Genomic DNA, 13,321 nt, shown 5'->3' with positions numbered 1-13,321 from the left:
AACAATATGGATCTTGTTTGATAGATCTTATCGAGATCTTTTATACGGTGAAAAAAAATAAAAAAATAATTTTTTATTTACATTATTTTTTAGTTTGAAAATGCAAAATAAGTACTTATTTTTTAAAAAGATGTTCTGGAACAGGACCTAGTGGCATTTTTGGCGGAATTAGATCAGCTTACGAGCATCTAAACTGATATCCTCATTTCGGTCAAAGACAAACCAATTACACTTTATCGAGAAATTCTAGACTTTTACATTTAGGAGGTGTAAATCATTCATACTAAAAAAACATGTGAATCACAAGTCAGTAAGAATTTTTTTTGAATTACATTTGTCTTAAGAAAAATAGATGGTTGTGTCAGTAAGGATTTGTTTGAATTACTTTGTCTTTAGGGAAATAGACGGTAAAAAGATCAAATTGTTAGTTTTTCTTGAGATAAATATATTTTGTGCAGATAATTAACAACGTCCAATCGACCTAATATTTTCTTATGTGGTTTACCTTTCGAGACATGTAGAATAAATTAGCTCAAATCATCAAATAAGAACGATACGAGTCTCATTGTACATTAAAGATTCTCATATGAAAAGATCTTTATTCGAAACATTATAGTTAATACAACCACTAAAGGTATTTCTAATGATATAACCAAAATTGAATAATCATAATTTATCACCTCATTTTTTGGCTATGGATATAAGGGGCTGTTAAGATTCACAATGTAAAGTCTTACAATGGTCATTTTTTGTCCATAATAAAAAATGGCAAAAAACTCTTTTTAAGTGAAGAGAGATAGGGAGACACTCTAAGGTTTTCCATTGGAGCAATTTGAATTGCTTAAATTTTTTATGGAAGCAAGTAGTACCACAAATTAAGATTTTTGAGTATGATGGGGTAGAAAATATTTAACTTTTTAATTTCTGAAGGTGTAAAAAAATTCTTCAAAATAATTTTCTACATAAAAAATTGAGATTACATTTTGGGATAGTGATTTTCGTGCGTTCTTTTCTACCACATGCATTCTTTTCTTTGTTTTTATTCATGTGAATGTACGCCTTATTTTTTCGTTGACTTTTTCACACGTGAAGGGTATTATAGTAAATTTGCATGAATAAGAAAACAAAAAGAATACAGGATGGTAAAAAGGAATTTGTGAAATAACTCAAGAAACAATAACAAACAAATACTGTCGTTGCTTGCTGCTGAATTTTACAAAGAAAGATACGAAATTTTGAGTGCAGTTACCTGTTTGTTTATTGTTTTGAACAAGAGGCAATTTTAGTTCAAAAGCCCGGAATCAATACAAAGATTCTATCGTGACATAGAAGAATGAACTAAAATTATCAAAATCGGAACACGAGCACATGCACTAGCAAAATCCATAACAAATATTGCGAAAGCAAACCAAAACAACAAGATCGGTCATAGGGCCAATAAACAATGTGGTAGTAGAGGATCTTTAAGGGAAACCCAGCCCAAACCATAAGCAAACGCACAGATGAAACCAATTATCCACCAGATGTGGCTCTTAACCGGAAGCACATACGATTGTACCTCTTGGCTTTCAAGGGAGATATCTGGGGTTCATGTTGGAAATTGGTTGGATGACTAGGAATAAACTTCAGAATGAAGGGAGCTTGGGGGAAGGCCGCAAGTTTTAGCTGTGGAATTATTTGCATCAGGTCCTCCAAAATGGTATAATTGCGAGCAAATCCCCTAAAACTTCGTCTGGGAATAGAGCCCTCAGTTATCAGTTTTACTCATTCAAAAATTTAGAGAAATGGAGTACTATTATGTGAATGTGAGGTTGTGAGAAATACTCCATTACTAGTTTGTTAGTCTTGAAAACTAACAACTTTCTCCATAGTTCCTGAAGAAACTATCTTCACTATATATCACGTGTTCTGTTGTTCTTTACTTTTTAAATTTATGATGTTTTGCAAATTTCCTCTGCATTTTCCTCAAAAGAATCCTAATAGGATTGTGAGTTTTATGGGTACTTCGCTAGGTTATTTGGCTTACAAATAATTGTGTTCTACCGATATTCTTCTTCTTGATAGTCGAGTGTCCATACCATTTTATGCGCACCTCAACTAATTTTGGAACCTAAAAATTACCAAACCAGACAAATCTTCAAGTCTTCAACTGCTTAAAAATATTATTGCCCTTTAGTTATCTCTCCAACCAAACATTATCATCGATTTGTTATCGAACAAACTCAAAAAAAACTCAGGGATGGAATGTTTAACGAGGAGAACACATTCTTAGGGGTTCGGTCGATCCTATCTTTCAAACGATAAGCCCTATTGATCCTAAAGAAAATTTGACATTTTTAGGTCTCAAAAAGTCTCGAGCTAGCCCAAAGACATGACAATTCCATTTAGACCTATTTTGTTTACATGAATTACACTTGTAAAATTGTTACGTATGAATTGTGCACTTGTATCACGTTTATTGGCAAATTATTTTTGCAAATGTATAAAAGAGTTGGATAAAAGGAACAGCTCTGCCATATACACACCCACCAACCACATATTTAACCACACCTATCTCACATTCATCATACACGTAGGAGATGGGTGGGGTTGCTTCAGTGATTGGGGTGTGTATACCTAACATTAGGAATCATAACATTAGGCATTAATCAAGGCTTATAAATTTCGAAAAATTGAAGATCCAGATGTGATTGCCATCACACCCATGGGCCATGGCCCATCAAATCCCTGTGCAAAGCATATCCGCATCCAAAAGGGGCATCTATAAGGTAGTGGAGCCTTTTCGTTTAACGGAATGGTGGGCCACAGTCCATCTTAAATACGCGGGAACAGTCGAAGGCAAATTAATTACTACTCCCAAGTATAGAATAAATTGACATTGGATCTTTAACCCTATGCTCCCTGTAGAGCAGTGCAAAATAACCAAATCGGCCGCTCATTTTGACACTTGACGACTTAGATCGTAACCAAGCAATGGACGATTCATCTTACTCATTAGGTCCCATCGACTCAAAGGGTTAAAGTGGAAAGTTTGGACGGTCATTCTATTATCATAACATTAAGCTTTTCGAACAAACTTGTCATGTGGGCAAAACATGGTATGATAATTAAGATTTTAAGCCATAATTATAATTTTCTCTCCATCAAAAAGCAATTTTTAAAGTTAAAAAGGCTAAGAAGGGGAGAAAAGAACCTAACTATTCAGGTTAGTTGTGAAAGAATCGTAGGCGATTGAAGCATAGCAAATGCTTTGGGTTGGAATAGCTTTTGTTGGTGTTGATGATTATATTAGGTTTACAACGTGGTGATTTTGTGTGTTTACAGGTAAACAGAACAAGGTGGTTTGACGATTAACCACGTCTTAGGGCAAATTATGATTTCCCATTGATGCAATCTTTGACTTTTAGGATTGGTATAGTTTGAGGAGGTTAATGTATTGTTTGGATGAATTTTTAAAAAATTTTGAATTTGGTTTTTAGGTAATGAATGGAAAGAGAAAATATGGTAATAATTAGAGATAGGAATACTAAGTGTATAGAGAAATGAGAATAATGATTAAAGAGAGGAAAGAGAAATGAGAGTAATGATTGGAATGAGAGATAATGAGTGTTTTTTTTTAGTTGAATTTTTTTTTTTCCAAATTTGAACCCAAACAAGGCATAAGTGTTGAGTTTTAAACTTTTAGGGCTTTAAAAGCAAATGGGTCATAGTTGAGGATTCTTAATGTTTAAGTATAAACTAAAGTTACAAAAAGCTCAGAAGAACAATTTTAAAAAATTTTCATCTTTAGTGAACTTTTATTGTAGTTCTTAACCATAATTTTTAACTTATCAAATTCTTCCAATCAAGAAGAATGATTAGTTTAATACAAATTAACAAAAATTCACAAAAAAAATACCAATGAAAAACACTTCCAAAAAATTTAGGCCGAATCCTTCCTGAGACGTAACCGATAAAAATCATTTGCCTTATTGGTAAATTTAAAAAATCATATTAACAACCTCCCAGATGGTTAAATTCGGTGAACGGCCCAACCAACCAAAAAAGGGAAGAGTTTAACTTGTTTAAGTGGTGACTGGACCAAATACATAGTATTTGGAAGAGCTTAATTAATTAATTAATGGACATACCAAACTGTTGCAGTTACCTCGTACCAGGGAGGGTCCTCTCCGATCGCAAAAAGGAGGAAGGTCCTCCAATCTAACCAATATATCTCCATTACAGCTGCAAACAGTAAAAACTTCTTTAGGAGACCCATCAAAAGTATAATATTACTCCACTTACGAGAAAATAGAAACAGAGGAGCTTCAAAAAATAAGTACCTTTTCGGCAACAAGGGTACTCGGCATGAGACCCATACGAAAAGCACAAATGGATCCCCGCAGGCCATGACCCGACTAACAGCCTACCTTCAAAACAAGTACCTGCAATACTAAGAAAGAACCTCAGCAAATACGAGCAGCAGGCTAGTTAGTAGTTATAGTATGTCATCGGCGAAAGGAAGCCAACACAGAACGGTTGAAGACAAAAAGTTTTATTAACGAACTAAAGATAATGCAGCAAGCATAGACAACATCATAGCTGCATTATTTCAAAAAGAACCAGAAGGCATTTCAAAAACCTGCAGCGCAAATAAATTGTCTCAATGTGTACTTTCAGGAGATTGATGTATCCGACTTAAATTTACTGACTCAGACTCGACCGACTCTGGCATCACTGCCTCCTTAGAAACCTCAGAAAAAAACGAGAGACCACAATTAACATCATTTGCGATAGAACAGTTGCCTTTGGATTCTCTAGCCTCATTCACCTCTTCAACTTTATCAAGTGAATGGGTATCAGATCTTTCCACATTTTCTGGAGGAGAAGATTTGTTTTCCACAATGGAGTGCAGTGTCCCCTGTTGCTGTGAAACCAGATTCAACTCCACTTCCACCTTCTTTAGAACTGCAATTGCGGCCTCCAATTTCTCCTGACCATCACCCAGAACTGGTTCGTCTATCTTATCAGTGGTGATTTCAGGAGACACTTTGGACTTCACTTTGTTTAAAGCTGAAACAACTGCTTCTTGATGATCACACTCTACCACATCTCCGGGTTTATCATTTGAACATGCTCCTTCTTGATCCAATGCAACAACCGACACAAGATTCTCCACGTTGAAAATTGGTATATTATCTCCATTTATAGCCCTGACGACTTCTCTCGTCTTCTTGTACAGGGACATGGCTTTCTGCAAGTAAACCTTAAACTCCTAAGATAAGAAAATCAAAAAAAGGAAGCATTCTAACCGTAACTACTGGTGCAAGTTTGAGATCAGAAATTGGCGAACGAAAAAAATAAGTAAGATGATTATCTTTTTCAAGAGTCTTTTTCTCTAAAAACAAAATTCCACACGAAATATGTAAAGTTGAAAGTTGAAACCTACTCAAGCAACTTAAAGGAAACAAGGACTTAATGTGAAGATCAGCAAAGCACGTATACTCGGAAATAATCTACTTTACTAAACGTGCTCCTACATATTAACGATAAGAGAGGAGAGGTGGTTACCCCAACCTCACCTCTTCGCTCTCGCTCTCTCTCAAAAGATGTCAGAGAGAGTTGTGCTCACTGCTCACAAACCGAAGTCACCAGTTTGAACTTCGCCAGACCATATATAGGAGTGTTGAAAGCAGAAAGGTGAGAGTGAAAGCCTAAGTTCACAATCAATAGCACCTTGGGAACAGATAATGCCTCACTAGCAATGTCATGTCTAAAACAATTGTTCTGACTGAGGGGGTAGATGCCCTTGGTCTATATGATAGGAAGACAGTAACTCAAACATAGTCCTGATTACAGAACTGTAGTGATGTATGGTGTGCATGTTTACGGTAATTTGTTGAAAATTACCATAGATTTTTCACCATCATCTTCCTATAAGCATTGAGCACTACCATACAAACAGAAGTTAACAGAATTATCCTACAACATATTCTATAAGAGAATTATATAGCGCATCACTATTCTTTCACTTCTACAGGAACACAATTCATGTAGCATATATCTTCAAAATGCCTAGGCAACAGCATGTTAATCAAGCAGGGTAAAAATGACTAAACATGTAATGTACATACCTGCAAAACAGGATGATTCAAGGTAGGAAAAAGTGAAGATCTTGAACTTTTATTTGAGAGGTTTGCTGTGGCGTCCATAGCCTCCTGTCACATAAACCAAAAACAAAAGAACCACATTAAAGCTAGACAACCGACAATGAAGACAAATTAGATAACACAGGTTACAAACTTTACCAATTTTACCTCCATAAGCAAAAACTTGAAATGATCCTCATCAGAAACAGTGTTCTGATCCATACCCACCAAATTTGTGTACTGGTTATATAATTCAGGTTGAGTAAGATCAGGTGAAATGTCAAGCATGGAAAGATAAAGATGTGAAAGGCAAGCATCCTCTTTTCTTGGAAGGCTGGGCATTTCCTCAGGAATAGTTTTGGGAGTTTCAAATGCATTCTTTTCATTAGCGTCATTCGACTGTTCAAAGTGAATGCTCTCCACCTGAGCACTGGGATGTTTTTCATCGTTCTGAGCTTTAAGAGATGACTGGCCAGACCAAACGTCATCTGCTCGTCCACGAGTTGAATAATCAACTATATCTGGTGCAGATGGCAACTCTGTGCTTGAACCACTGTTATGCCCTTTCCTCACGCCTCCACTATTTGTCTCCCACACCTGACCACCCGTAAGGTTTCTACTATTCTGGTCCCAACTTGGTATCCCATATATATGAGATTCATCCCCAAAAACAGCATTACTTGCATCCCATCCATGGGTGGGATCCTCCACCGTATGCCGCCAACCAAGCGGACGCCCGTGCCCAGAGAATCTATCCCCGTCAGGTACATGGTAAGGAACCCCAGATTGGTTCAATTCCATTGAAGGAGGTCTAAGACTGAACATTGAAGGAGCAGGAAACTGCTGCATAACTGGATGGAAAACTTGAGGTGGGCCGTGCTGGAACAGATTGTAGCCATTTGCCACAGGGGAAGACCAGTTGGGGACACCTCTCCAAGGACTTCCTTGTGCTCTTCCCGTGGTGTGATCACCAATCCTCCTATGACAGTTGTTTGGCTTACTTCTATTGTCGTCTTCAAAAGAGCCCAAAACTAGAGGGCTGTCGGGCCCCATTCTGAAGGGGGGAGGAGGAGGTAGAAGGGACCTCGGATTATTAGAAAAGTTACCAGTTCTACTAAAAGGTGAAGATACAGACTTGTTGTCCCCATCTGCTTGAGATGGGCTCTTTGCATCTCTTGAACCACCACTTCTCTGCCCTGAGTCCTCAATATCAAGATTTCGCCTAACACCAGATCTATTCAACTGTCTGCGGTCAGTACTCGTGGACGATGGCGATTTATCCACCAAATGTAAGGGCGAAGAGTGAGCATCTTCCTTTGGATGCCTTTCAGCAGAAAACTCAACCAAACGGATGTCATCCTTTTGAAGGGTTTTCTCAATAGACCGAGACAGTGGAGCCCTTTCAGCATAATCCTTGCTTGAAGTTACATTATGCCTAATTCTCTCTTCACGAATATAGTCCCTACTCCTTGATTCTTCATGCTTTGCAAGCCTGCAAGACAACCCCCAAAAAACAATGAAAGATGAATGAAATGGTTAAAGGCACAATTTGGTACATGATACAGAAAACACCATGCTCAAAACAAACAGGAGTGTTTTTTTTTTCCCTTTTGATTGGACAAGTTTATATCGTTATGAATAGCAATTCTAAACATGAAATGTTCATCAATAACACTAAATACACCTACACATTTGCCCACAGGTAATTCTGAATCACAGATATAATTATAGGCTCTGGTCATTCGTGCAATCAGGACAAGATAACTTCAATCCCACACTGATTCCATTCTTAAGATTCACATCTCACCTCCTCTTTTGAATCATACCACACTTTACGCTGAAGCCACCACCCCAAGTATAACTTTCCATGGCAGACTGCCTGACAGCCGCCAATCAAACCCCCCACAAAAATAAAACGAATAAATAAAACCCCGCACAAAAATAAAAATATAAATAAGTAGGCTAATCACATTTGATGCTTGTTCATTAGAAATCCATCTGACGTAGATGCCGTCACTCTGGGATCTTAACCATCTCATTATTTCCAATATCTTCTCCCATCTCCATTTCACTAACCAGTAAACATCTTCGTAACAAAGAAAGACAAGAATCAGTTGCACATACAAAATAACATTCCAGAGTTTCGTCTTGTTTTTGTTTATCATTCCCCCACCCCCCCCCCCCCAAAAAAAAAAAAAAAAAACTGCTGGTACATTTATTACCCAACCCACTGCAAGGCCATTGACTTGACGTCAACAGACATCATATAATACAAGGCAGCAATCAGAGATTTGTTCCAGCAGGGGACGAGATGGGGCATCAGTGCCCAAAGCAGTTACCATAACAAATTCTTAGTTTGTTCAAGTGGCAGTATATTATTTCTTGCGACTAGCATAATCAAATATAAACTACATCTGCTAAAAACAAATGGACAATTAATATATCTTTTCCGCATTAGGAAAATGACAAATAAAAGTACCTGTAATGATCTTTTCCGGCATGAGAGCTAGAGCTAGGAGAATTCATCCGTCTACTGTGGTTCGCACTAACCTCCAAAGCAGTGTTACGTGAGTTAGATCTTCCTCTATCACCAACCAACTCTACTCTCACACTGCTCAAGATCTTTTCTCCTTCATAATCTTCCTCTTTGGTATTAGTCCGGGGTCTAATCTCAACATGGTCCTCTCTATCACCGGTTCTCCTCCTGCCTTTATCATCCTTGTATCTGGAACTCTGATCATCAAAAATTGGGCTAGCATCGCGATTATTCAATTTCCTGTGATGTAGTTCTGCTGCAGCATTACTTTCATCCCTCAAATGCTTGATATCAGACTTACCACTTGTGCGATCTCTAGAGGACTGTTCATCCCGGTAGTCAACATCCCGAAGCCTCTTATCTTTCTCATCATCCTCTCTTTGCATTCCCTCCCTGTATTTACTGTCTCTACCAACATCTTGCCAATTCTTCTCTTCCCTAGCTTTGCTATCCATGTGACCATCTTCCACATGCCGGTCATCCCTGCGTCTATCATTTCTTTCCCCATTCTCATAGTACTTATCACCCCTATGCCTATAATCTCTGTCACTGACTTCATGATACTTATCACCCTTGTGTCTGTTATCTCTATCACCATCTTCACGATGCTTATCGTCCCTGTGTCTAATATCTCTGTCACCATCTTCACGGTACTTATCCTCCTTCTGTCTTTTATCTCTGTCACCATCTTCACGGAACTTATCATCCCTCTGTCTTCTATCTCTATCACCATCTTCACGGTACTTATCATCCTTGCGCCTATTATCTCTCTCACTATCTTCACGGTACTTTTCATCCTTGTGCCTGTTCTCTCTCTCACCATCTTCACGGTATTTATTGTCCTTGTGTCTATAGTCTTTGTCACCATCTTCACGATACTTAACATCCCTGCGTCTTCCATCTCTCTCAGCATCTTCCCTATACTTGTCATCTCTGTGTCTAGTACCTCTCTCACTATCTTCACGGTGCTTATCTCCAGAACTTCCATCCTTATTCTTTTCATCCTTGTACCTTCCATCCTTGGCACGCTGCTCTCCCCTTGTAGAAAGTCGTCCATCTTCACTTTCTTTTCCACCATCATGATATTTATCTTTATCAGTAGAGCCATCACCTCTCTTCCTCATACGTCGCTCGAGTTCCTTTTCTAGCTCGGGATTCCGTAACTCATCCTGTAGAGGATACTCTGAAAGAATGAACAAAATAACAGAGTCAACTCCTTGAAAGTGCAACTAAAATCAAGCAAAAGACAATAGATCATAAAACCAGATCAGCAACCTCTTCTACCTCCAAACTAAAACGGATGTAGCACTGAAATTTTTGAGCTGAAGACCTAGCATAAGTAATAAATGTTCCAACGTCAAAAGCTACGTTGCAACACATTCAGCCCGTCATAACATGTTTTAGTAACGGCAAGCTTGTGGAAATACGTGATTGGAGAGATATGGTAGTGAAGACCAGGAACAATGACAGCAATCACAACTTCCCAAAGTAGATAGTCCATCGTAGAGCTTGAACCAACTTACTATCAATAGGTCCTTTAATTGCAAAATAAACCCCCCGTTGAAAGCTAAGGATATTGCCTATTAACTCATCAGCCCATATCCATTTATATGAGTTCAAAACCTCCTTGGTCTCTTCAGTCTTTTCATCTTCTTTCTCAATTCAATGACACGTAGGAAAAATTGTGGCATATAGAAATAAAACAAGATACAGGGAAGAACAGTGGAAAGAATACGGAATCAAAGCATAAAGGCTACCGATGGCAACACAATACACCAGATGCTTTTGGGCATACTCCATCATATATCAGACAGCACAGTAGGTACCACTACTAATATAAAACAACCAAAATTACAACAAGAAGTACCTATTACCTAATGACATGGTGTATCCCCAAGCAGATACCTAAAGAGGTCCTCACAAACTTTGGAACCAACGAAATTAGCAAAAGTCAACTAAGCGCAACAAGTATTTACCCTGCACACCACAACAACAAAAAAAGGAGGGACCTACTACTCCGACCTCTACTGAACCAAAACAACCATAGCGCTCTCTCTCTCTCTGGTTATGCAAAATAAATAGTAGTAGTAAGTATTGGTAAGATACTACGAGAAGATAACAACAACACACAAGAATCAAACTAACAGGCCCATCTACCAAGTCAACGTCAAGGCCGCACTCAGTAAGCGAGAGTTCCCGAGACTGAGCGGAATAAGATGCTTTCTCAATGTTAAATGGGCTGGGGTATTCTGAAGCAGGTCCTTCCCAACTTTTGGTCCTTGCAATTACAGTCGCCAAATTCATTAGTCTCCGCTCACCCACACAAAAAAATAGGCACACTCAATGAAGAGGTCTAGTATCTCCTAGAATAACAAACAATAGACTCTTCAAGGGTTCTTGATCCATCCATCAAATTTTCAAAATGTTACTATTAGGACCAGCTGTACGGCTTTTGTTGTGGATTACATGGGTACTGTTATTTCTGTAAACTTCTGAGACAAAGTCTGGCAATTCCATCCAATCCCCTTACAACCATGGACAAAAAACATAGAGAGGGTGGTCATATATTTAAAAGGTGAAGAGAAGTACACCTCTTCAACAAGATATGCAAGATGTTCATTGTATAGCGAACTAGATACGCCAAGCAAGATCTCCCGATGTATAGTTGGAGTTAAATCTACTTCTGAGCATATGCTCAAAAATCCCTCTACATAACCCCGACTTCCTTTAAATACTTGCTCTTCCTTTTTGTTTAAGTTGAAAATAAAAGCCAATAATTACTGCATTCTCTAGCTCAAAGAATATACAGAGCAGTCTGATTGCTATTTCTTGTTCCAGCAAAAAGGCTATTTCTTGTTTCAACATATGCCTCCAATAGGTTCATAGATAACTCTCTTGAAAGTAAAAAAAAATGCAAAGCAACATATAACCTAATAGTATTAATCACTCACACTGACAAACCAACAATGCAATATCAACATGGCAACAAACTATAAACACAACAATTAGTAACCTTACCCTTATTTTCTCTACCGCGTTTTCCTTGTCGCTCTTCCCCTTGTTTCCTTGCCGCTTCAACATCAACAGTAGCCGCCTCTTTTTCCCGTTTAATGTCCTGAATACTTTTCCTCTCCCTCTCTAGCCCCCGTTCCTTATCCTTCGAATCCTTATTCTGCTGCACCTCTTTTGGCCCCAAATCTTTTTCAGACTTCCTCTTCAAATCAACTCTGCTTGTGCTACTCTTAGTCTCCTCTTTCTCCGCTAATAAACCCACACTCTCATCTTTCTTCTCACTACCACTTTCCTGCCTTCTACTACTTTTACTCTTCGAATCCCCCAAAGGTTTTGACTTCTCTCCTTCAACCCTCTTCGAATCAACCAAAGGTTTCGACTTATTCTCTCCATCAACCCTCTTCAAATCAACCGAAGGTTTTGACTTATTTTCTCCTTCAATCCTCAAAACTTCCCCTTTCACCTCCTTAATCACCACTGTTGTTGCAACTCCGCCTTCTTCATCCCCACTGGCAGTCCACCTATCATCGGCCTTCTCTTTACGCCTCTTCGAAGCCACATACTCTTCCTCCGTACCACCATTATCACGACTGGATGAACCGAGTTTTCGCTTCGAACCCGAATCCCTAACAGAACCTTCGTTCCTATCCTTCATCTTCTTCACATCCTCTTTCTCTGGTTCCGAGTGATCTCTACCCTCTTTGGAACCGTGTTTGCTCTGTTTGTGCGATTTGTGACGCGAACTACTCCGGGGCATGGTTGTAAAACGTACGAATACAGCGAACCAGATAAAAAAAAAAATTTCCAAAACCCTAGCTTTCTCAACTTTGATTCCAAACGAGAGTAATTCAAATAGCTTTACCCTCTTTGGAACTGTGTTTGCTATGTCTGTGCGATTACTGAAGCGAAAAACTCCGGGGCATAATTGTAAAATACCACGCAAAATTGAATCCAAAACCCTAGTTTTCTCAACTTTGATTCCAAAACAAGAAATAGTTTCAAATAGAAGACATAGAAGACAAGTCACCGGTTAAACAACACGCCGGATTCCTATGAGTGACGCCGGTGAATTCGACGACTGCGATAGATCGGTGGGTTGGGGAAGAATTGGAATGAAAACGGTTTGGTGGGCGGCTGACTGTAGAGAGAAAATCGGCAGAAGTGAGGGGGGAGAGAGAGAGTATGGATGGAGAAGCAGAGGGTAGACGAGAGAAGGAAATGCGATGGGAATCTGCGCTAGAGAGAGAGAGAGAGAGCGAGCGAGCGAGCGAGCAGAGGCGGATTGTTAACTGTTCGCTTCGTACATGTTCGAAATCACAAGTACATTGCTCTCTTTGGAACTAGGATTTGTTTGGAACGTGCGAAAATGAATGGAAAGGGCAGGAAAATTTAGGCTCTGTTTGAAACTTAAAGGAAAAGAAAGAAAAATTTTAAAAAAATTCTCTCAGGTTGTTTGGTTGAAAGAGAAAAAGAAAAGAAAATTTCAAATTTTGAATAGTAAATTTTTTCTCTCGTTTTTTTTTCTTTTCTTTTCTTTTCCTTTTTTTTCTTTTCTTTTCGTTAAGTTCCAAACGGAGCCTTATAAAATTTCTCTCCCATGTTTGATTGAAAAAAAGGGACGGAGCCTTATAAAAATTCGTAACTT

The 13,321-nt window shown here is 38.6% G+C and overlaps 1 protein-coding gene across 4 annotated transcripts; it reads right to left on the bottom strand.

Annotated features, from left to right (window-relative positions):
- Positions 1–4,518: 4,518 nt before the first annotated feature.
- On the bottom strand, positions 4,519–13,052 carry LOC131317907 (uncharacterized). 4 transcript variants are annotated; one of them, XM_058347591.1, is made up of 5 exons: positions 11,683–13,052; positions 8,608–9,847; positions 6,288–7,620; positions 6,114–6,197; positions 4,519–5,245 (listed from the first exon to the last, which is right to left on the bottom strand). In XM_058347591.1, the coding sequence occupies exons 1-5, from the start codon at positions 12,431–12,433 to the stop codon at positions 4,643–4,645; spliced, it is 4,011 nt and encodes a 1,336-aa protein (XP_058203574.1). In that variant the 5' UTR covers positions 12,434–13,052; the 3' UTR covers positions 4,519–4,642. The 4 variants fall into 4 exon arrangements, with proteins under 4 accessions (XP_058203574.1, XP_058203577.1, XP_058203575.1 ...); XM_058347594.1 differs by having other exon boundaries at positions 4,519–5,233; XM_058347592.1 differs by having other exon boundaries at positions 6,297–7,620.
- Positions 13,053–13,321: the final 269 nt, after the last annotated feature.

This window comes from Rhododendron vialii, chromosome 2a (genome assembly GCF_030253575.1).
Source record: "Rhododendron vialii isolate Sample 1 chromosome 2a, ASM3025357v1".
Lineage (NCBI taxonomy): Eukaryota > Viridiplantae > Streptophyta > Magnoliopsida > Ericales > Ericaceae > Rhododendron > Rhododendron vialii.
Note: the sequence above shows the minus strand (reverse complement) of the source record. Positions and strands in the feature narration are given on the sequence as shown.

Excerpts from the sequence above, each read along its gene's own strand:
- LOC131317907 (XM_058347591.1), bottom strand. The coding sequence starts at position 12,433 with ATGCCCCGGAGTAGTTCGCGTCACAAATCGCACAAACAGAGCAAACAC. Across the intron at positions 9,848-11,682 it reads ACGCGGTAGAGAAAATAAGG|AGTATCCTCTACAGGATGAG; the intron begins GTAAGGTTACTA and ends TCATTCTTTCAG. Across the intron at positions 5,246-6,113 it reads TGAATCATCCTGTTTTGCAG|GTTTACTTGCAGAAAGCCAT; the intron begins GTATGTACATTA and ends TAGGAGTTTAAG.